This window comes from Balaenoptera physalus (assembly GCF_965194825.1).
Source record: "Balaenoptera physalus genome assembly, chromosome: 17".
In the NCBI taxonomy this organism is placed as follows: Eukaryota; Metazoa; Chordata; class Mammalia; order Artiodactyla; family Balaenopteridae; genus Balaenoptera; species Balaenoptera physalus.
Window position 1 is genome coordinate 69,679,661 of NC_138895.1, and position 25,243 is coordinate 69,704,903.

Here is a 25,243-nt window from a genome sequence, read left to right on the forward strand (position 1 = left end):
TAGTTGCTCCATGGCATGTGGAATCTTCCCGGACCAGGGCTCGAACCCATGTCCCCTGCATTGGCAGGTGGATTCTTAACCACTGTGCCACCAGGGAAGCCGTATTTGTGTTCTTTTTGATAACAGCCATTCTGACAGGTGTGAGGTGATATCTCATTGTGGTTTTGATTTGCATTTCCCTGATGATTAATGATGCTGGGCATCTTTTCAACTGCCTGCTGGCCATCTGCATGCCCCCTTTGGAAAAACACCTATTCAGTTCTTTTGCCCATGTTTTAATCAGGTTGTCTGTTTTTTAATGTTGAGCTGTATGAGCTGTTTATATATGTTGGATATTTACCCCTTATCAGTCAGTCGTATCATTTGCAAATATTTTCTCCCATATGTTGTCTTTTTGTTTTGTCAATGGTTTCCTTTGCTGTGCAAAACCTTTTACTATAACTAGGTCCCATTTGTTTATTTTGCTTTTATTTCCTTTGTTTTAGGAAACAGATTCAAAAAAATATTGCTATGATTTATGTTAAAGTGTACTGCCTATGTTTTCCTCTAGGAGTTTTATGGTTTTTCGTCTTACATCTAGGTTTTTAGTCTATTTTGAGTTTATTTTTGTATATGATTTTAGAGAATGCTCTAATTTGTCGTTTCTTTTAAAATTCACTAAATCAGTTTTTTTTTTGGCCACAACCCACAGCTTGTGGAATCTTAGCTCTCTGACCAAGGATTAAACCCGGGCCCCCAGCAGTGAGAGCTCGGACTGCCAGGGAATTCCCTAAAATTCACTAAATCACTTTAACTAGGTACTTTCAACATTTCCTGTAAGAAGTAGATTCTATTATTTAATATTCGTATCTTTTAGATTTAAAATATTTTTTTGGAATTCACTCAATGTTTAACTGTAATTGATTTATGGTACATAACTTTTATAATGGAAAAGAGGAAAAGCCTACTAATTTTAAGAAGTTTACTTAGGGACTTCCCTGGTGGTGCAGTGGTGAAGAATCCGCCTGCCAATGCAGGGGACATGGGTTCGAGCCCTGGTCTGGGAAGATCCCACATGCCATGGAGCAACTAAGCCCATGCACCACAACTACTGACCCTGCGCTCTAGAGCCCGCACGCCTAGAGCCCGTGCTCCGCCACAAGAGAAGCTACCGCAGTGAGAAGCCCACGCACTGCAACAAAGAGTAGCCCCTGCTTGCTGCAACTAGAGAAAGACCACGCACAGCGCGTAGCAATGATGACCCAATGCAGCCAAAAATAAATTAATTAATTAATTAAAGAAAAAACTTTACTTAAATCAATGTTTCCATAGAGGCTGATTCAGGGAGAAAAATTATATAAGGAAAAGGAAATCAGGGACTTCCCTGGTGGCACAGTGGTCAAGAATCCACCTGCCAATGCAGGGGACACGGGTTCGAGCCCTGTCCGGGAAGATCCCACATGTCACGGGAGCAACTAAGCCCATGCGCCACAACTAAAAAAAAAAATTCCATACACAAGAAAATAAAAGGAAAAGGAAACCAGGAGCTAGGGTTTAAAAACTGGTTGATAAGTAAGATATAAAAACTAGAAGAAAAAGGAAGGGGATAAAAAAGTATGGTGATATAAAAAGTTCAGGAGTGGACTTCCAGTTAAACATGACAGACTGACCACATGGTTTTATCTGTGCTCTCTCCATTAATTCTGCTAAAGCACATAAAACAAAGTGAACAACAAAAAGAGATGATAGTACTTGAGACGCCCCAACAAAATTTTGCAAGTTAGAATGCAGATGACCTTAGAAACCTGAAAAAGCTAAAAATCTAAAGAAGCACCCAAAAGGAAAGCTAATTTGCAAAACCCCTTTCACAATTTAGAGGCAATTTATCTCAAGGCAGGAGTGAGGGGTGGGGGTGAAAACAGGATGAAGTAAAACATTATTAAAGAACAGTGAGACCACCCTGATCTCCCTTTTCCCTACCCTGTGCAGGCAACTTGCTTGGATGGTTTACTTTCTAGTAGAGGACAAGATGAGCTGCTGCAGGAATTAAGTGTAAAACGTCATACTTAATGGTGGAGACTCCTAACCTGTGCTCAGGTCTACTGCTAAAATGCTGGCAGCCAGGCGTCAGACAGAAAACTGGAAGATTCATCTCTTGGTGGGCGGATGGAGGGAACCCTCCTAGATATAGACTTTGAGAACTTCTGGTAGAAGAAACATCCCCACCAGTCACCCTAAGGAGAGGCCTACAAGTTAAGCCCAACTAGCAAGCTTTTAAAAATATGCTTCACTCTTAAACATCGACAGAGAGCTAAGGGTTACTAGAGACTTAAGGAAAGCCTCTAACATCAAGACAAACCAAAATCAGAGAAAAAAGGTAAGAAAAGCAGATTAATCTAGAAAGTCTAACATTAAACTGATATGAAAGGGAAGAGGAAAAACTGGAGTGAAAAAATTACAAAAGAAGTAAAAAAAAAAAAAAAAAAAAATTTCCCAGAAATCAAAGCCATGTTTTCAGATCACAAAGGTACAGCACAACAAACGGGGGTGTGTGGGGGAGGAACATCAACAGAGTGTTGGTTACATGATCAATCTCAAAAATAAAATAAATAAAAATAATATCCCATGCACTCTTTTCCTCAGGCTATTCCTAGAATGTGCTCTACCAAAACACAGCTATAAACCAAGAAGGTCTTAGTTGAATCCAGGAAGCTAGGAACCCAGCACCGTGAGAAACACAAAGGAAATCCCATGAAGATGGTAAACGGAAATCCCAAGACTTAGTTGTGCTACAAGACTAAACAGCAACCAGCCCAGACGGAAGCAGAAGAACAAAGGCTCCAGGAAGATGTTTCTAGAAAAGTAAGGAGAAGCCAATAATCACCTGATATCTTTATACTGAGAAGAGCTTTACAGCTCTAGCAATAACTCTGTGGGTGAAAGGATAAGTATATATAAAACTAAGTACTGGGCTTCCCTGGTGGCGCAGTGGTTGAGAATCTGCCTGCCAATGCAGGGGACATGGGTTTGAGCCCTGTTCTGGGAAGATCGCATGTGCCGCGGAGCAACTAGGCCCGTGAGCCACAACTACTGAGCCTGCGCGTTTGGAGCCTGCGCTCCCAACAAGAGAGGCCACGATAGTGAGAGGCCCGCGCACCGCGATGAAGAGTGGCCCCCGCTTGCCGCAACTAGAGAAAGCCCTTGCACAGAAATGAAGACCCAACACAGCCAAAAAAAAAAAAAAACCTAAGTACCAAGCCCCTACCTCCCCGCCGGCAAAACGGCAAATATTAAAGTTGGTGGGGAGAGGAGAGATGTAAAAGAGGAAATGCAGTTATATAATACATGGCTCAACTGCAAGAAATATTTACATAGTCATAAAGCAAACAGTGAAAATCAAGTTTATCTATATATAAATAAACTACTGGAAATATTAAAGGGGGAAAAATGTGTATGTGTGGAGGGTGGGGAAAGTAAGAGTCAAATTGTCATTGTTCACAGAAGTCTATATATTATGTCTAAAATAGAAAAAACAGAGAAGGGACTACTACCATTATTTCTTTGTAAAACTTATAGTACTATTTAACTTTTAAAATTATGTACATATAGTCAACTACACTTCATTATAAAATAAAATAAAGAATATATTAAAAATTACATACATGTATTACTTTGACATAAATTTAAAACTAAATTACAAAACTGAAAGAAAAAAAGTAAAGAGTATGTATGAGAGGAATTCTACTAAATGTATGAAAAGCCATGGAAAACGATTTTTTTTTTTAATGGAGAATCAATTTTGAAACCATTTTTCATGTTAAACATTAAGAAAGTAAAAATATTCGAAACACCCAGGATGTTGCAGGGCAAGTATAACAAATTGCTGTAGACCTGAAAATTTTCAACAGAGAAGCATTATCTTTCTGGACATAGCACAGCTCAGATTTTGGCTAAAATAAAATGTATAATTAAATTACCTTGGAGGTTGAATTTTGAATTTTTCAAAGACTTCTGGATAAAGTAATGGAAACACCACCATCTCTTTTAGAGCTGCAATATGATTAGACAAGCCACCAACACTATCAAATCGCACCTGGTAATGGAAGGGAAACATTGACATTTTTAAATTTGGAATCAAAATTAAAATCTTACTCCATTCCCAAACTACCCAAGCCACACACAGTCAACTGAGTAACAGTATCTTAGTTGTGGCCTAAAGATTAAAAAAAGAAAGAAAAGAATCTATAAAGATTAAAATTTGATAAAACAATTGATTTCTTTTTTAACTTTAAACTGAAACAAAAAATAATACATTTCAGACTGTACTCACTGAAGAATCTAGTTGCATTGGATCAACATCAGCAAGGCTTCCTCCAATTTTCATTCGATCTTTATAAATTCCTTTTAATTCATCTTTCCGAAAATTTAGTGGGAGGCACCTATTTTTAAAAGATTTAAAAAAAGCCCCATTCATCAACCCACCTTCCTTCCCCAAATTCCATGTTAGAATATAGACATTTTTCTTAAGAATTAAAAAAATTTCAAATGGGGAAATCATGAGATTATGTGTTTCAAGTTCCTCATTTTCTTTAGAGGTTGAGAACTTAAGTGTTAGAAATATTTATATCTGAACCTTTATTATTAAAGATATACAATCAAATGAAAATACCAGTTTTCAAGATACCACAGCAACATAAAGGAATTCATGGTTGAGAATTCAGAAAGTATCAATATACATTATAATAATCTTGTCTGACCTACAGAGAGTTTACCATTTGCCAAACACTGTTTTAGTTTAGGTGCTTTACACGTATAAATTCATTAAATCCTCACAATATTCTTATGAAGCAGGTATTATTATTTCCCCAATTTTAAAAGAAAACCAAGGCACAGAAAGGTTAACTGTAATGCCCAAGATCACGCAACTAGTATGTGGCAAATCTAGGAATCACATACAAGCAGCATGTCTCCAGATGTGCAACAACTCTGCTACTGTACCTCTCAGCAAAATACTCATAGTCCACCAGCACCTGGATCCATGTCAATCCTTTCAAGCAAGAATGAATCACTACTTTCCTAATTACTTTCAAAAACAGTTATGGTAGGTTACAAAAAATATACCCAGAAAAACCTGCTTGTTTTATAGCTGGAAGAATGAAAACACTTATGTTAAAAGTTAAGATTGTACCAGAATGCCTAAGCAAAAAATGCCTGCTGCAACTGAGCACAAGTAAAAGCATACCATGCTCACCCCAAGTGACAATTCTTGCTAGTCTCAAACTCCACGAGGAATTTATACTGCAAAGTCTAAGATGGAAATGTTTTCAGTTGTGGCTTTTAAAAAGATATTTCTTAAACAATTCTTAATAGAACTGCATAATAATAAAAACCATAGGATTGGGACTTCCCTGGTGGCGCAGTGGATGGGACTCCGTGCTCCCAGTGCAGGGGGCCTGGGTTTGATCCCTGGTCAGGGAACTAGATCCCACATGCATGCCACAACTAAGAGTTTGCATGTCACAACTAAGGAGCCCGTGAGCCACAACTAAGGAGCCCTGGAGCTGCAACTATGGAGCCAACATGCTGCAACTAAGGAGCCGGCGAGCCGCAACTAAGGAGCCTGCCTGCCACAGCTAAGACCCAGGGCAACCAAATAAATAAATTTTTTAAAAAAGCCATAAGGTTAGATGCACATTTTTATGAAATGAAGGCAAAGTACATAGCTTTTGAATGATCTCATTGCTGTCCAATAGAAATGAAATGCAAGCCAAAAATGTAATTTAAAATTTTCTATTAACCACACTAAACAAAAAGTAAAATTAATTTTAATAATGTATTTTATATATCCCAATATATCCAAAATATTATCATTTCATCATGCAAAATCAATATTTAAAAAACTAAGGTATTGGACTTCCCTGGTGGTGCAGTAGTTAAGAATCCGTCTGCCAATGCAGAGAACACGGGTTCGAGCCCTGGTCTGGGAAGATACCACATGCCGCAGAGCAACTAAGCCTGTGTGCCACAACTACTGAGCCTGCGCTCTAGAGCCCGCGAGCCACAACTACTGAGCCTGCGTGCTGCAACTACTGAAGCCCACGGGCCTAGAGCCCGTGCTCCGCAACAAGAGAAGCCACTGCAATGAGAAGCTTACACACCACAACGAAGAGTAGCCCCCACTCACCGCAACTAGAGAAAGCCCACGCGCAGCAATGAAGACCCAAGGCAGCCAAAAATAAATAAATAAATTAATAAATTAATTAAGGTATTTTACATTCTCTTTTTTGTACTAAGTCTTTGAAATCCAAGAGTGCGTTATTTTTTTATTTTTTTAATGCTATTCTTCTCTGCTTACATTCTTTTTATGTATGTATGTATGTATGTATGGCTTTGTTGGGTCTTCGTTTCTGTGCGAGGGCTTTCTCCAGTTGTGACAAGCGGGGGCCACTCTTCATCGCGGTGCGCGGGCCTCTCACTATCGCGGCCTCTCGTTGCCGAGCACAGGCTCCAGACGCGCAGGCTCAGTAACTGTGGCTTACGGGCCGAGCCGCTCCGCGGCATGTGGGATCTTCCCAGACCAGGGCTCGAACCCGCGTCCCCTGCATTGGCAGGCAGACTCTCAACCACTGCGCCACCAGGGAAGCCCCAAGAGTGCATTTTTTACAAAAACTGATAGTACATCTCAATTCAGATGAGCTACATTTGAAGTGCTCAGTAGCTGCATGTGGCTAGCAGCCACCATATTGAACTGGGCAGAGCTAACATGATGGAAAAAAAAAAAGCGTAGAACTTAGGATACAAAGAATGACTGGTTTGCATGCCCCTTCAATTATTATGTCCCAATTGCTTTAACAAGCATTGTCTTCTACCCTAAGAATATTATATTAGAATCCAGGCACTGCATTTTTCATTTACCCACCCATGTTCGTAAAATGGGAATAATCCTTGCCCTGTTTCTATAATTATTGTGAAAATCAAATGAGTTGATTTATTACATGTGAACTTACACTACGAGGAGTGTGAAATGAGTTAACCTTTCAATTTTCCTTAAGAGTTCTACAATAAGAATTTATTTTCATTATACATGGAAAAAATATATTTTCAATGAAAAAAAATAGTTATTTCCTCAAGTCAGTGCTTACCAAGCACCATTTTGGTTTTACAAGAAAACATATGTTCTAACCTGTTATTAGTTTCAACAGCAGATATTTCAAACAAGATGGCATTCTGGTTTATATATTAACCTGGCATATAATTTTTTAATTCAGCCAAGCTGCACCTATTCCCAAATTATTCATCTTTCTTTCCACTTTAAAAAAAAAAAAGCTGGTAGCTTTAAGGGAATCAACATGCACTAACCTGTTGATAGCTCTATTGCGGCTCCTTTTTCTTCGCCTCTCGAAGTGTTGTTCATCTTCAGAAGAGGAAGATGAAGTAGAATCACTACTGTGGATTGCATGCCTTCGCCTAAAGTAAAGAGGAAAACTGAAATCATGATGGAGGAAGGCAGGAGAAAAAGGGCATCTTACGGGATGCAAACATTAGAAATACCTAATAATCCAAAAATGTTTATCATAAAATTAATACATTTGCTGAATCAATGAAGTAAGCTTTGTTGGTTGAATCTTTTGAAGGGAATAAAAGACTTAGACAACTGAAAAGGGAAAAAAAGATAGGAAGCTGTGGTAGAGCTGACAATCAGATGTTCATTAAGACAAAACACGGTCCAGGCAGGGTGACTTCTTATTCTTAGTCTTAATATAAATCAGTTACCCTCAAAGAGAGAGGTGGGATAAAGAGGGTTTTAGAATCTTTGTGACTGTAATTTTAGAAAGTATTTTCAACATTATACTACATATAATTTACACTTGGAAGGGAATCACCTATTTTGAAATGTCAAACAACCTTAAAAGGAGAACAAGAGAATTTTTATGTAAACCAAAGGGGATCAAGAAGGGTTAAAAAATGCTAAGAAACTGTGAGAAATGAGATGGTCTTTTATCTATAGTATATCCTCAACCCTATAAATTCACAACTGTCATTTAACAGTTGTGTAAATGTGGATGAGTTACTCAACCCATATAAGCCTCAATTTTCCCACTTTAAAAAAAAAAAAAAAAAAAAAGGACTTCCCTGGTGGCACAGTGGTTAAGAATCCGCCTGCCGATGCAGGGGACACGGGTTCGAGCCCTGGCCCAGGAAGATCCCACATGCCGTGAAGCAACTAAGCCTGTGCGCCACAACTGCTGAGCCTACGCTCTAGAGGCCGGGAGCCACAACCACTGAAGCCCACGCGCCTAGAGCCTGTGCTCCGCAACAAGAGCAGCCACAGCAATGAGAAGCCCGCGCACTGCAACAAAGAGTAGCCCCCACTCGCCACAACTAGAGAAAGCCCGTGCGCAGCAATGAAGACCCAACACAGCCAAAAATAAATAAATTAATTAATTTTAAAAAAAAGATAAAAATAATCAAAATCTTAGGCTGGTTGGTAGTATCGAATACGATGCTGATATATGTGGAATCTAGAAAAATGGTACAGATGAACCTGTTTGCAAGTCAGAAATAGAGACACAGGTGTAGAGAACAAACTTATGGACACCAAGGGGGGAAAATGGCAGGTGGGGTGGTGGTGGTGGGATGAATTGGGAGATTGGGATTGACATATATACACTAATATGTATAAAATAGAAACTAATAAGAACCTGCTGTATAAAAAATAAATAAAATTCAAAAATTCAAAAAAAATACAATGCTGAGTGCTGCAAATACTCAAAAAGTTTTAAAATCACTTCTGCCTTTGGACAGTTGCAAAAGACCCACAGAATAAAAACAGAATCTGGCTGGGAAAACCTTTAATCATTCTACTGGCTCAGGGTCTAGAGCATTTCCTGAGTCAGAGTACAATGGTTAAGTAGGTATGTCCAAAAATATAAAAGGTTCACAATCTATTATCTGCAAAATTGAGGTCCAGAATCTTATACCTAAAAAAAAACTCTGAAAACAACTTTTTCCATTATTCACTTAGCAGCAAAACATGACCTGAAATGTCATAAAGGCAATTCAAAATCTCTATTTGTCCTGCTTACTATGATTATTCATACACTTTGCTATAAAATTAATATATCTGACTATACGGTGCTGGCCCAGACACACCTACAAATGTTAATATTGCACATTATATATGTTGTATGTTTTCTTTGTAAATGCCCCCCCAAATCTGAATTCTGAAATATAAAGCAGCCCCAGGGTTTTGATAAGGGGTTGTGGAAACACAGATATAAGTGAGAAAATAATCCTTCACCATCTACCCACTCAAACACGCCCAAAGACCATATTTGTGATCTGCCTGTAAAACCACTGAGTACAAGTCTGCAGTCTTATATGAAAGACTAACTTATTTAATACTACCATTAATATTATAAATAGAATCTTACTTATAATTATGTAATGTATATAACTGTGTGTGAATTCAGTAGGTATTTACATAATTAAGACTAACAATTAATAAAAAGGACTAACATTTACTAAGTGTTTCTTGTACCAGGTGGTTGACATATTATCAAACTTAATCTTAATTAAAACTGGACAAGTACATATTAGTAGGCTCATTATACAGTCGGGGCCAATGTGGCTCATAGTTTAAAGAACTTGCTTAAAATATCAGAATTAGTCAATGATGGTATAATTCAAAACCTTTGTCTATTTAAAAAATAAATCCACGTTCTGTACACTACCACACTGATCATCTCCAGTTGTTTATTTCATAAACCAATAAAGTTATAAGCAAACAACAAAACCTTGTGGACTGACAAAGTTTCCAACGTCTGATGTGCAAAGGAGGGATTATTTTTGAACATTATAGTTACAAACACATATAGAACTTAACATGTGCCAGATACTATTTTAAACATTTTATAGGTATTAACTCACCTAATTTGCACAATACTATGAGATAGGTGCTACTGTCTCCATTCTACAGATCAAAAAACTAAAGTATGGAGAGGTTAAATAACTTGGAAAAGGTCACTAATAAGTAAGTGGTAGAGCTGAACTCACAACCTAGGCAGTCCTAGTTCTTCAAAATTACTCTACACTGTAGAAAGGCCATTATTTCAGTTAAAAAAAAAAATCTAAATATATATACCCACATTCATTTTTTCTTTTTTCCATTTTACTAATAACTTTTGAAAAATTTGGCACAGACAGCACTGGACCAGCACTTTGAACCTAACCAGAGCGTCTAGAGTTGCCAGTTCTAGTTCCTTGACAACCAGTAATGTGTACTTTGTAATACCGGTGAAGCAATTGTGCTATTTATGTTACCTTCTTGTTTAAAGGGGCTAGGCTTATTCCAGAAACTCCAAACTGAAGCTAAAGAGTAAACCTTAGATGACTAGAGGTTAGCAATCACAAGAAAGAAAATCCTACTTAAAGGCAGCATTTCTGAAGTTCTGCTATGTAAGTATGCCAAAGACCCTTCAAAAATCCTACATTGTGGCTGCAAGTGTCACTAAGAGCAATGTTCAAACAACTCTTTGGATGTGTGCTTTGTTTCCCTGACTAAGTAGGATATAAATGATAAACAGAAGCTGGTCTCTTCAAGAAAAAGTAAAAAGACTAATAAGCCAAATGACTACCATTAAAGTTGTTAGAAGGAATGAGATGTTAACTCCACCATGGTGAAGAAATTGAAAAAAAAAAAAAAAAAAGGTTTAAAGGGCTACATTCAAAAGATCAGGTAATAACAAGTGTTAGTAAAGGTGTAGAGAAATTGGAACTCTAGTACATTGCTTGTGGAAATGTAAAGTGCAGCAGCCATTTTGGAAAAACAATCTGGCAATTCCTCAAAACGTTAAATATAGTTAGTATTTGATCTAGCAATTCCACTTTTAGGTATATACCCAAGAGAAATGAAAACATTTGTTCACACAAAAAGTTGTACATGAATGTTCATAATAGCATTACTCATAATAGCCAAAAAGTAGAATCAACCCAAATGTCCATCAACTAATAAAGGGATAAACAAAGTATAGTATATTTATACAATGGAATCTTATTTGGCAATAAAAAGGAATGAAGTACTAATACATCCTACAATGCGGATGAACCTTGAAAATGTTATACCAAGCAAAAGAAGCCAGTCACAAAGAATTCCACTTATATGAAATACCCAGAATCTATACGGACAGAAAGTAGAATAGTGGTTGGTTAGGGCTGGAAGGATTGGCGAGTGATAACTAAAGAGTACAGGGTTACATTTTTTTTTTCTTTTTTTTGGTCACGCCGTGCACATATGGGATCTCAGTTCCCTGGTCCGGGATGGAACCTGTGCCCCCTACATTGGGAGAGCAGAGCCTTAACCACTGGACCACCAGGGAAGTCCCCAAGGTTACTTTTTGAGGCAAGAAAAATGTTCTAAAATTGTGGTGGTTGGGATTTCCCTGGTGGTCCAGTGGGTAAGATTCCACTCTCCCAATGCAAGGGGCCTGGGTTTGATCCCTGGTAGGGGAACTAGATCCCGCATGCAGGCCGCAACTAAGAGTTCGCATGCCACAACTAAGAAGTCCACATGCTGCAAGTAAAAGATTCCACATGCTGCAACAAAGATCCCACGTGCCACAACTAAGACCTGGTGCAGCCAAAATAAATAAATATTAAAAAAATAAAACAAAATTGTGGTGATAGTTGCACAACTCAGTGAATAAAAACCATTGAATTGTATACTTTAAATGGGCGAACTATATGGTATGTGAGTTATATCACAATAAAGTTATCAAAAAGAAAAAGTTTGAAGGGAGTTATCAAAACCAACACCAAGGTAATTAAGTCAAATAATGTGACTCACGGTACAGCTTAAATCTCTTGGTTCATAGTTTAAATGAGTCAGAATCCTCCACTAGTCCGAGACCCAAGGGCAGGAATTCTGACTTAAGTCATTTTTATATCCATAGTGCTTGGCGCATAGTAGTACTCAAACATTTGTTAAATAATAGGAGGGGGAAAAAAATCCTATACCCAAGGAGCTATGCAATAACATGAGACACTCTCCATAGAGAAAGAGTATACCCTGTGAACCAAATATGGGAACTCAAGCACCAAAGTGGCAAAAAAAATTCCTACCTACTGCAAGATATATCGTAGGTGGTGATTATAGAGGTAAGTCAATCAACAAGCATGTTAATTCCAGAAATATAAACCCATTAAATATGGGAAAAGAAATTAAATTTCAAAGTAACTGCCAGCCTCTCACTTCTGTGGGATGAAACACAGGCCTGTTTTGTGAGTCAGTCAACCAAGACAGCTGCCCTGGGCCCTATGCTTGATGGGGACTCCAGGGAGCACTACACCTTACTCTCCTTTTCTGAAGATCATTAAATTACACTATGAAAATATTGGTCTTTAACAATATCCTATGGGGCCTATGGAAAGTACCGACAGCGTGGCCTTTTTTTTTTTTTTTAATATTTATTTATTTATTTTGGCTGCACCGGGTCTTAGTTGTGGCATGCAGGATCTTTGTTGTGGCATGTGGACTTAACTGCAGCAGGCGTACTTCTTAGTTGTGGCATGTGGACTTCTTAGTTGCAGCATGCAGACTCTTAGTTGTGGCATGCATGTGGGATCTAGTTCCCCGACCGGCTATTGAACCAGGCCCCCGGAACTGGGAGCGCTGAGTCTTACCCACTGGACCATCATGAAAGTCCCTGGCCTCTTTTCTTTTTTGTGTGTGTGTTTAACTTTTTTTTTTTATTGAAGTATAGTTGATTTACAATGCTGTGTTAGTTTCAGGTGTACAGCACAGTGATTCAGTTATACATACATATATATGTAAGAATATGTATATATTCTTTATCAGATTCTTTTCCCTTATAGGTTATTATAAGATATTGAGTATAGTTCCCTGTGCTATACAGGTCCTTGTTGGTTACCTATTTTATTTTATTTTTTATTTATTTATTTTTTAAAAAATTTATTTATTAATTTTGGCTGCATTGGGTCTTCATTGTTGTGCACGGGCTTTCTCTAGTTGCGGTGAGCGGGGGCTACTCTTCGTTGCGGTGCGCAGGCTTCTCACTGAGGTGGCTTCTCCTGTTGTGAAGCATGGACTCTAGGCGCACGGGCTTCAGTAGTTGTGACTGGCCTCTTTTCAAGTGCAGTTTATCTTGGGCAGCCCTGACAGGTTGTCTTTCTGATTCTCTATGCTTCTGGGCTCTGGTTGTGTGAAAAGGGATGATGAAACAAGAAATCTAGACTGTACACTTGTGATTTTGAGACTCTGAACATCAAATTAAAAGACCCCGAGATGCAAGCAGTAGTTCATATTTTTCCTAGAAGAGAGAAATTTGTCAGTACCTATAGAGGTGTTGCCTTCCATGGCCAAAACATGATCAGATATAGTCTGCTTCTATGAGGAGGCTTCTAAAAACTGTCTGAATAGTTGAAGTCTCATTAAGACTTCAGTCTTACTTCTGAGCACATTAATAATATTAGGAAAAAAGCACCATTCCCCACATGAGTGTCATTTTTTTCTGCCTTTTTAGGCTTCACCCTATAAGCTTTCTCATTCATGAACTATTATAATGCTACTATTACCCAGAAAATTCTAATGCATCAGAAAATCTTTTATTACTCAGGAGAATGAAGAAATAACAAGAATTACCTCTTTAGACTTAAGTATGACAGACAGGCAACAAGTGTTAGGATGTAGAAGGAAAAGAAACCCACAAATAATTTGAATAGTCATAGAAAATTAATGTTTCCCAGTATGTAAGAAGAGCAAATTTGAAAAATATATCCAAAAATGGATGGTCACAGTCATAAGTCTAGAAGCTATGTAACTTAGAATTTGTCATGGTAAGAAAATATATCTAGGACAGTATGTGAAGACAAGACTAAACCTATACTCTAACTTAATGTGAAAATTAAATGAAACAATCTATGTAAAATGCTTAACACCAAGCCAGGAATACAGTAAACACTGAAGCAAAGGTAGCTCTCTATTATTAGTGTGGAACAATGGAATAAACTGCCTTACCATGGTAGTTGTTAACAATTCCTATCAGTGGAAGCAAAACCAAAAACTAGTCAGTGGTAGTGGGGATTAGAACACTAAAGGCATAGAGCTAACTCTCCCAAATATACAATTCTAGAATTCTATCCTGATACACCTAATCCTAAGACTCTAGAATTCTACCTTAACATAGAGACAGTTATGTTGTCATAAATCAATCACTATTTCAGAACCAAACCTGTTCATTCGTTTACAATAAGGACTTCTTGGTCCCGCAGAAGATAATCGATATCTTGGTCTTGTGGGAGAAGCTGGGCCACTATAAAATATGTTGGGCTTTCTCTGATGACGAGGTTCTAAGAAAAAAAATTATACGTATGTGACATATAAATATGTATAAAGACAATTTTGCTCTTCACTTAAATACTTACAATGATGCTACCTTCCATGAAAATACTAGTACATATCTACTGTAGAATATTTTACTGTTCATGTTTTAAATCGTTTACACCTGCAACATTGCTGTTGAATATATATGTGTAGCACAGACAACAACCAACCAAAACACACACTGGCCATAAACAATCATTATGATTATACTGATGCATAATAGCTGATTATCAGCTTCGCATATATACGCTCAGAAGTATTGAGGTACAACTTTAACATAAATCAAAAGCAGTCCTATTTATACAAACTTATAAAATAAAGTACAAAGCTGTGAAAACTAAACTAATTAAAGATAGACATGAAATTTCAAAATAACCCAATTATTTACTTTCATCAAGGCTAACATTTAACTTTCTTTAGAAGAAATAACTTCTTGTACATCTTGGGTAAGTTATGAAAGACAACAGCCATGAGTATTCTGCAAAATGAAAACATGAAAAATAAGCATAACAGAAGAAAGGCAGTGAAGATAAAGGAAACCTGATTACATCTTCTCCTGGAAAAAAAAAAAAATAGATAGCACTTACTTTCCAATGGAGCCTGATAGTAAACAGTAGCTTTTCTCTGTCTAAGATAATATCGCTTCTGATTATCTTCCTCTCCATCCTCTTCATCTTCATCGTCATCATCATCATCATCATCTTCATCTTCATCATCATCTTCATCATCATCATCTTCATCTTCACCATCATCTTCTTCTTGGTCTTCACCCTCTTCAGATGACTCTACAATTAAGAGACATAATAATAGAATTTGTCATGGTAAGGCTTCTCACCCAAATGCTAACAATTTTTAAAATAGGGGAATAGAAAAAGACTCTCCTTTTAAAATTTATTTACTTCTAGATTGTTCATAGAAAGGATCTGTAATTCTGCAACATCAAATGAAGATTTTTTAAAAATGAAGTAAAAAACTATAGAATTAAAAACAACTAGAGGAAGGAAAAAAGTAGTTTAAAGGCTACTATCAGTATTTACCAAACTAAAGTTTATAGCATTACTGCTAATTTCATTGATATAGTGGACTTCTGGCTGCCACTGAGTTACATGCAGTATAACTCAAATAATCTACTTAAGATAATGTAAAACACCCTCACCAAACATTTAAAACGTATTTCGGAAAACTGATTTTCATTCAATAAAAGTTCTAAGAAATTGCAGCAATAAGTCCTAAACAGAATAGTAAAACTCAACTTTAATTAACTTTTAACTCAAACAGGTAGAGAGAGATATGCTATCTGTAGATGTATTATACAAGCAAACCAGTTTCATTTGTTTTAGCATGTTTAAGTACTTTCCCAACAAAACATATTACCCTTTTATCTCCCCTGCCTTCACTTTTTTCTTTGAAACTATGACAACCCTCTTAATTTATCATAAACTACCATAAATGTCACATCTTCTGAATAAAAAGGCTATATTCTGCTAAATAAAACCCAGAAGATAGAACAAGAGAAAAGACTAACCCACACTGCCTTCTTGATTGTCAGTTGTTTCTTCATCAGTTCTTTGAATAGCTTTTTGTTTTCCTCTTGTGTACATATTAAGATTCCCCTAAAAATGTTTAAATAAAATCCATTAACGTTTAGTATGTTTATTTTAAAAAATCCAGTAGGGCCTTCCAATCCTACTGAAAATGAAGATATTTCCAGCTATAAACTCTTAAAACTCCAGCAATAACTAGTGACTGATCAAACAAATGCTGAACAAACTGATGAATAATTTAACCAAAAAATGGATAGGTTCTAGAGAAAAAAGGTTAAACTGGAGATTATTAAATCATCCCCTTAATGGAAGAATATATTTACTTCTTCTGTTTCATTAAACACTCCCAAGTCTTCAAGTTCTCTCATTCGCTGTCTACGCATCTTCTTCATATCATCCATTTTTTGAAGTACAGCTTCAGCAGTGCTTTAAAAAAAAATGACATAAAAATAAGCTAAAACTGTAAAAGAGTAGTATATTTTAGGACTTCCCTGGTGGCGCAGTGGTTAAGAATCCGCCTGCCAATGCAGGGGACACAGGTTCGAGCCCTGGTCCGGGAAGATCCCACATGCCGCGGAGCAACTAAGCCTGTGCGCCACAGCTACTGAGCCTACACTCTAGAGCCCGCGCTCCGCAACAAGATAAGCCACCACAATGAGAAGCCTGTGCACGGCAACGAAGGGTAGCCCTCGCTCGCTGCAACTAGAGAAAGCTCGCATGCAGCAACAAAGACCCAACGCACCCAGAAATAAAGAAATTTATTTAAGAAATAAAATAAAAGAGTAGTATATTTTTAAAAACGTAATTTCTCTTCCATTGTATTCTCCGAGTGCTGGGATTTTAAATACCCTTATAAGAAGCACTGATTTACTAATGTAAAAATATTTCATATTCTTTGTAAGAATTTAAATACACATACAGAATTATTACAAAGTCCTCTAATAATCACTCTCCTTTATACTTTACATAAACTGAATGCATTAAATACTCCTGCTAGTCAAAACTTAGTCCCCAACAAAAAGTTTTTGCCAGCTAAATAATCTTGATCTAAATTTTTACTTACTTTGTTATAAGTTTGTCAAATAGTACAGACTGGTTCATGCTACCATAACGACTTCTAATCCTGCAACTTCGGCGAACTTCAACATCACCATTCTCTTCATGCAAGCGTTCTGTCTTTTGAACTATGTTTCTAGTCCTCAATGACCGAGTAACTGTAATTACTTTGTCTTCATAGATGCGTACATAAAAGCAAATAGAAAGATTTGAAATAACAGCATTTATAAAACAATTCTAAAATGAACAACTGAATAGCTACACTTTCATATAACGAAATTTTAGTTTCTTGAACTTACCCTTCTCAAAAATACTAGAAAACATAAATAAAGTTACAACATACACCTACCACAGGTCCAGCCACACCACTCTCAAGAGAAAATGAAAGCTATATATATAATACAAAGACTTGTACACAATGTTCAAAGCAGTTTTGTGACAGTCCCCAAATGGAAACAACCCAAATGTCCATCAAAAGATGAAATTGTGGGAAACAACCTAAGTGTCCATTAATAGGTGAATGGATAAAGAAGATGTGGAATATACACACAATAGAATATTATTCAGCCATGAGAAAGGACATCCTGCTATTTGCAGTAATATGGATGGACCTTGAGGGCATTATACTAAGTGAAATAAGTCAGAGAAAGACAAATACTGAATGATATCACTTACATGTTCAATCTAGAAAAACCAAACTCATAGAAACAGAGACTAGAATGATGGTTACAAAGGACTGGGAAGTGAGAGAAAAAGGGGAAATTGTTAGTCAAAGAGTACAAATTTTCAGCCATAAAATGAGTAAGTTCTGGGGCTCTAACGTACAGCAGAGAGGCTATAGTTAGTAATACTGTATTGCTGGGGTCCCCAACCCACAAGCCTGTTAGGAACCAGCCCGCACAGCAGGAGGTGAGCAGCAGGTGATCAAGTGAAGCTTCATCTGTATTTACAGTCACTCCCCATCACTTGCATTACCGCCTGAGCGCCACCTCCTGTCAGTGGCAGCATTAGATTCTCATAGGAGCTCAAACCCTACTGTGAACTGTGCATGCGAGGGATCTAGGTTGCACACTCCTTATGAGAACCTAATGCCTGATGATCTGAGGTGGAGCTGAGGCGGTGATGCTAGCGCTGGGGAGCGGCTGCAAATACAGATTATCATTAGCAGAGAGGTCTGACTGCACAGAGACCATAATAAATCAATTGCTTGCAGACTCATACCAAAACCCTATCAGTGAGTGGCAAGTGAAAACAAGCTCAGGGCTCCCACTGATTCTGCATTATGGTGAGCTGTATAATTATTTCATTATATATTACAATGTAATAATAACAGAGATAAGGTGCAGAGTAAATGTAATGCTCTTGAATCATCCCCAAACCATCCCCCCAACACCCCTGCCCCCAGGTCTGTGGAAAAATTGTCTTCCATGAAATTGGTCCCTGGTGCCAAACCGGATGGAGACCGCTACCGTACTATATACTTGAGAGTTGCTGGGAGAGTGGATCTTGAATGTTCTCAGCACAAAAAAGAAATGGTAATTATGTGACATGATGCAGGTGTTAGATAAAGCCATGGTAATAATCATTTTGCAATATATAAGTATCAAATCAACAATGCAATGTATTCCTTAAGGCAATGTTATATGCCAATTATATTAAAATAAAGCTAAGGAAAAAAAATTGTGGTATATCCACACAATGGAATACTACTCAGCAATAAAAAGCAACATGGATGATACTCAAAGTAATTATGCTGAGTCAAAGAAGCCAAAGAAGAATGCATGCCATATAATTCCATTAATATAAAACTCTAGACAATACAAACTCACCATACTCTACAGCACTCTGTAGAGTGCTGTCACACTCTACAGTGACAGCAAGCAGATTGGTGGCTGCTCAGGAATCTTGGGTCATGGAGAGGAGCTTAGAGGAGCCAGGAGCGATTACAAAGGGGCCTGAGGAAATCCTGGAGGGTGATGGTTATCTTTACTACCTTATCGTGGTGATGGTTTGACGGCATGCACTTATATCAAAACCAAACAAACTGTACACTTCAAATATGGACAGTTTATTGTATATACCACAATATGCCTATAAACAAAATACTAAATACATTAGTCACATCAGTCACATCCTAAATATGGACAGTTCCACATCAGTCACAATACATGCTTTAAAAAGTTTAAATGCCTTTAACATTACTTACCTTCTTTGCACTCTTCTTTTTTTTTATCAGCCTGCTGTCTGGCCAACTGCCTATATGAAAAAAATATAGCAAATAATTCAAAATAATTGACGTAATTTTAAATCCTATATTTTATAATACTACAAACTAGGACCAAAAATTAAATCAGCTTGGAGGGCAAATACTTAAAGCTACCTAAAAACCAGTGAAAAAATAGCGTGAGAATACCTATGCTCATATATTGTTATGGCTAAACAAAGGCCGAGAACCCTGTTGTGAAATTCAATGATATACAGCTGTGTCTCAGTAACAGCAGGGGATTGGTTCCAGGACCCCACATGGATACCAAAATCCAAGGATGCTCAAGTCTCTTATATAAAATGGCATAGTATTTGCATATAACCTCTGCCCATCCTCTTGTATACTTAATTTTTTAAATAAATTTATTTATTTATTTATTTTTGGCTGCGTTGGGTCTTCGTTGCTGTGCGCGGGCTTTCACTAGTTGCCGCAAGTGGGGGCTACTCTTTGTTGCAGTGCGCGGGCTTCTCTTGTTGCGGAACACGGGCTCTAGGCGCGCAGGCTTCAGTAGTTGTGGCACGTGGGCTCTACAGCGCAGGCTCAGTAGTTGTGGCACATGGGCTTAGGTGTTCCGCCACATGTGGGATCTTCCCGGACCAGGGCTCGAACCCGTGTCCCCTGCGTTGGCAGGCGGATTCTTAACCACTGTGCCACCAGGGAAGCCTGTCCTCTTGTATACTTTAAATCACCTCTAGTTTACTTATAATACCTAATACAATGTAAATACTACGTAAATAGTTGTTGGTGAGTGGTAAATTCAAGCTCTGCTTTTTGGAGCTTTCTGGAATTTGGGGAGAGGGGATATTTTCAATCCACTGTTGGTTGAATCTGTGTATGCAGAACCAGTGGATACAGAGGGCCAACTGTATGCATGAACTCTTAGCTAAACAGAATTAATCAGAACAAAGTATCTTACTTAAAGCAAGAAATGAAATCCTTAGCCTAAGTATTTAGGTATAACTGAAGCACTGAGTAAAAACAAGACAATCTGTTTTATACCACAGGGATATAGTGGTCCCACATCCTCGAGGACCTATAAACATGTTACAGAACTTAGTGACGTGTTCATTTCATTCTAAGAACATTTGCTAGCTACAATCTTTACATGACATGCATTATCCCTCACATGTAGAAAGAGTCACATTTGTGAATCAGATATCCCACCTACAAACTGGTATACAGAATCTGTTGAATTACAAGGAACACCTTCCAAAGCTTAAAGAAAGTATCCTCCTCTCATCTTTTTCCCCAAATCCACTGAGCAACAAAGCAGTATATCTCATTAACCTATTTTTAGGGACTCAATTTTCCATACTTGGATAGGCTATATCTATTAATCAACCTATGAATCAAGCAATATTTGCAAGTGTGCTGGTTATACCCATAGAGTTTCAAATGGGACACTTTAAAATAAAACAAAACCATCTTATCCAGAAGAGCTAACTCATGTGTCCTCCTAACAATGTAAGTCATCATTAATTCCTTATCTCTTTCGGAACACAGGTAAGAATCAAGAACAAAATAAAAAACCTTTCAGCAATCCATCTACAGATCAAGGTCTAGTTTGTTCACAGGTTCACAGACTTTTCTCATAGAGGAGACCCTCCCTTCATACCATGTAGGTCTACACTTTTATAAACCAGACCCCCTAGATGCTAGGGATACAAAGATTAAAGCAGTGTTGTTGTTTTTTTTGTTGTTGTTGTTGTTTTTTGCCTGTAGGGGAAGGGAAGCACTTTTTACCCTTGCAGGGGTTGCTATATACTTGTTCTTAAACAGCTAGATAATAAATATTTTTGGCTTGTCAGTTTCTGTTATAACTACTCGTACAACTCTAACAGTGAAGCAGGAATGCAGCCATAGACAGAAGTAATGGGCATGGCTGTGTTCCAATGAAACTATTTACCAAAACAGGTGTCTGGACTTTTGTCAACTCCTGTGAATCTGATGAAAGCTATGGATCTTTTCTCCCTAGAAAACTGCATATACACATACAAGTTTAAACATTACTTCAGAGGTTTCATATGCCCCCTGAAAACCATGATTACTGGACCTAGTTAAGAACTCCAGGACCAGACAAATATATATCCTGCTCTCAAGGCACAGTTATTCAAATCTTTATTATTCTAACAGTCTTTGTCCCCTGGTCTTTGAGCCCCAAACAGATTGAAAATAAAGGGGTGAGGGGTAAAAAAACACAGAAAGGAAGTAAGTAAATAGATTACTATAGTCAAACTGGCAACAGCAAAAAGGGTCACCATGATAGGAAATAAGAAAACTACATAAGGCAGAATTCAAAAATACTACAGACCACTTTATATGTCTTATACAAACAGATCCTGGTGTTATCACTATATAAAATTATAGTCTTTGTAATAATGATGTGAATACAGGGAGTTTTTTTTAAAGATAGGAATTCTTCTTTTAAAGATCGGAAGAAATATAAATGGCCAGCCAATAAGCACATGAAAAAATATTCAACATCATTAACCACCAAGGAAATGCAAATGAGAACCACAATGAGATACTTCATACCCACATGGCTAAAATCAAAAAGACAGACTATGGCAAGTGTTAGTGAGGATGTAGACAAATTGGAATCCTCATACATTGCTGGTGGGAATGTAAAATGGTACAGCTGCTTTGGACAATGTTAAAACAGAGTTACCGTTTAGCCCAGCAATTCACTCCTAGGTATATACCCAAAAGAACCAAAACCCTATGTTCACACAAAAATTTGTACACCAATGTTCATCAACTAATGAGTGGATAAACTAAATGTAACATATTCATATAATGGAATCTTACTTGGCAATAAAAAGAATGAAGTGATGATAGATACTACAATATAGATGAACCTTCAAAACATTATACCAAGTAAAAGAAGCCAAACACGAAAGAACATATGTTGTATGATTCCACTTGTATAAAATATCCAGAATAGGCAAATCCACAGAGATAGAAAGTAGATTTGTGGTTCCCAAGGGGCTGGGGATGGAGGGATAATGGGTATGGTGTTTCTTTCTGGGGTGATGAAAATATACTGAAATTAGATAGCAGCAATACTTGTACAATACTGCCAATATTCTAAAACCACTGAATTATACACTTTAAAGTCATGAATTTTAATGGTATGTGAATTATATTTCAATAAGTTATTTTAAAATAATTAATAAAGATAGGAATTCAATAAATTTTAGAAGCAATCTTATTTAAAAACACCAAGTCACTCATTTTTTAAAATATTATCTTTAAAAAAATATTTTATTTATTTATTTATTTATTTATTTATTTATTTATTTATTCATATTTTTGGCTGCGTCCGTCTTAGTTGCAGCACGCAGGATCTTCATTGCGGCATGCAGGATATTTGTCGCAGCTCGCGGGCTTCTCTCTAGCTGTGGCATGCGGGTTTTCTCTCTCTCTAGTTGTGGTGCACGGGCTCCAGAGCACGTGGGCTTTGTAGTTTGCAGCAAGCGGGCTCTAGTTGCAGCGTGCAGGCTCAGTAGTTGTGGCGTGCAGGCTTAGTTGCCCCACGGCATGTGGGATCTTAGTTCCCTGACCAGGGATCGAACCCGAGTCCCCTGCATTAGAAGGCGGATTCTTTACCACTGGACCACCAGGTAAGTCCCACCAAGTCACTCATCTTTAAATCAGGATTAAAAAAGCACTTATTTTAATACATTCCTTTAATACCTAGCACAATGTTTCACAGACCTGAGTAACATACAGAGCCTTTTAAAGATAAAGACTTTTGAGGATTTCCAATATTAAGTTTTTTATGATTATGTACAAGCCAAACTAGATATAAATAAATTCATTTAGGTTTTATACAAATGAAACTATAAAAACAACTACCAACAAAAATATTAACGGAATACATTGGAGGTTTTGCTGAAACAAATTAGCCATTTGCTGTGTGAATGTGGTTCAGACTGCTATGGGTTTCTCTTGAGTTTGGCATGTTATGTATCATGTTTATTGTATAACATGATGACTCAATTCATCCATTTTTCTTTATCTGAAGTGCTCCAAATCTTCATTTGAACAAGCATGTCATGACATCACATCACGTGCCTTTCTCTTGGAAGCAGATGCATCCTTTATGTATTAAGGTCAGACTCAGTTCTTTTTTTTAAATAAATTTATTTATTTATTTATTTATTTTTGGCTGTGTTGGGTCTTCGTTTCTGTGCGAGGGCTTTCTCTAGTTGTGGCGAGCGGGGGCCACTCTTCATCACGGTGCGCGGGCCTTTCACTGTCGCGGCCTCTCCTGTTGCAGGGCACAGGCTCCAGACACGCAGGCTCAGTAGCTGTGGCTCACGGGCTTAGTTGCTCTGCAGCATGTGGGATCTTCCCAGACCAGGGCTCGAACCCGTGTCCCCTGCATTGGCAGGCAGATTCTCAACCACTGCGCCACCAGGGAAGCCCTCTTTTTTTTAAAATATTTATTTATTCATTTTGGTTGTGCCAGGTCTTAGTTGCGGCACGTGGGACCTTCGCTGCGGCATGTGGACTTCTTGGTTGCAGCATGAGAACTTCTTGGTTGCGGTATGCGGACTTCTTAGTTGTGGCATGCATGCAGGATCTCGTTCCCCGAGCGGGGATCGAACCTCGGCCCCCTGAATTGGGAGTGCAGAGTCTTACCCACTGGACCACCAAGGAAGTCCCCAGACTTCTTAACTCCAGAACCCGAGATAACTAAAGCAGTACTACTTGGTGCCAAATGTACATAAATGCAGTGCCTGAAATTTTATGGCTATTCTCTATAAGGTAGCAATTTAGATGATTCAGAATATTTTTTCTTCAGATCATGAAATAATCTTTAAATTCTCATAGAGAATTCACAGACCCCACCAACCCAACCCCACCCCACCCCAAGAAGACTTCAAGTTTCAGAAATACTGGGGTAGCTTAAATTGTATTTCATTGATTGTAAAAATTGTACATTTCCCCCTCATTTTAACATCTCTGAAATTGGGATATATCTTACTACTGATGGTATATCATAGTTTAACTTTCAGTGTTTTTTTCTTTCTTACTGTCTCATAAAATAATGCTGTGTGTTTCAATTGTTGCTAACTTGGATTCCATGAAATACAGTAGATAATCCACGAATAGTGGATGAAACAAGATGCAGATTTAAATATATACAATAAAAGACCAAGTAAATAATTGAAAAAAATAACAGTAGCAAAAAGAAACTTAAAAGGGCACAACCTCACTTATCTGGAAAATCTGCTACACAAAATAAGAATCAAGCCAAAGCAATCTTGCGGGGAAAAAAAATGGAGCTGGAGGAATCAGGCTCCCTAGAGCCCGCACTCCGCAACAAGAGAAGCCACCACAATGAGAAGCCTGCGCACCGCAACGAAGAGTAGTGCCCACTCGCTGCAACTAGAGAAAGCCCTTGCGCAGCAACGAAAATCCAACGCAGCCAAAAATAAATAAATAAATAAATATTTTAAAAAAATTCTATTTGAGAGTAAGATGGTTCTAGTTTTCTACATCGTTACAAGTAAATTCTTTGTGAGAAGAATTAATGTAAAAACAATTATTTCATCAAACAAATTTTATTATAATTGGCACCCCTCTCCCAATTCCTGTTAAGCCCACCAAAATGGGGACAAATTGAAGGTTTCGAGCTAATTAATGTTAGATTTAAATTTGCCCTGGACCAAATAAACCCAAATTCCATGAAGTACATACTTCTTAATTCACTGAAATTAATTCCTTGAGTATTAAAATGGAATTCATGCCATCTACCTCAGGGTTCTTGAGAAACAAAATTTAAATATGTATAAAGCACCTAGTCAAAAAACCACTGAACCACTGAACAAGCCAAAAAGCAAAAACAAAGCCATGTTCTGCCTCCTATGTGAAGAAAGCCTTAGAAGCATACCAACAGAGATATTCATAAATGACTTAGAATTGATGAAAAACTTGATAGTAAGCAATCAGAAATATAACTACTATTTTGAATAAAGGCTTTTTACA

At 37.5% G+C, this 25,243-nt stretch overlaps 1 protein-coding gene across 2 annotated transcripts in view; it reads right to left on the reverse strand.

Moving 5' to 3' along the window:
- The window catches only part of ATAD2 (ATPase family AAA domain containing 2), an 80,027-nt gene that overhangs the window by 42,134 nt on the left and 12,650 nt on the right, over window positions 1-25,243 (reverse strand). For both annotated transcript variants that reach the window (XM_082433125.1, XM_082433126.1), the window contains exons 3-11: window positions 19,187-19,236; window positions 16,988-17,153; window positions 16,248-16,350; window positions 15,906-15,993; window positions 14,968-15,165; window positions 14,229-14,346; window positions 7,339-7,446; window positions 4,310-4,418; window positions 3,957-4,072 (exon numbers count right to left, since the gene is read on the reverse strand). In XM_082433125.1, the coding sequence (XP_082289251.1) occupies window positions 3,957-4,072; window positions 4,310-4,418; window positions 7,339-7,446; window positions 14,229-14,346; window positions 14,968-15,165; window positions 15,906-15,993; window positions 16,248-16,350; window positions 16,988-17,153; window positions 19,187-19,236 (1,056 nt within the window). The remainder of the gene's footprint in view (window positions 1-3,956; window positions 4,073-4,309; window positions 4,419-7,338; window positions 7,447-14,228; window positions 14,347-14,967; window positions 15,166-15,905; window positions 15,994-16,247; window positions 16,351-16,987; window positions 17,154-19,186; window positions 19,237-25,243) is intronic.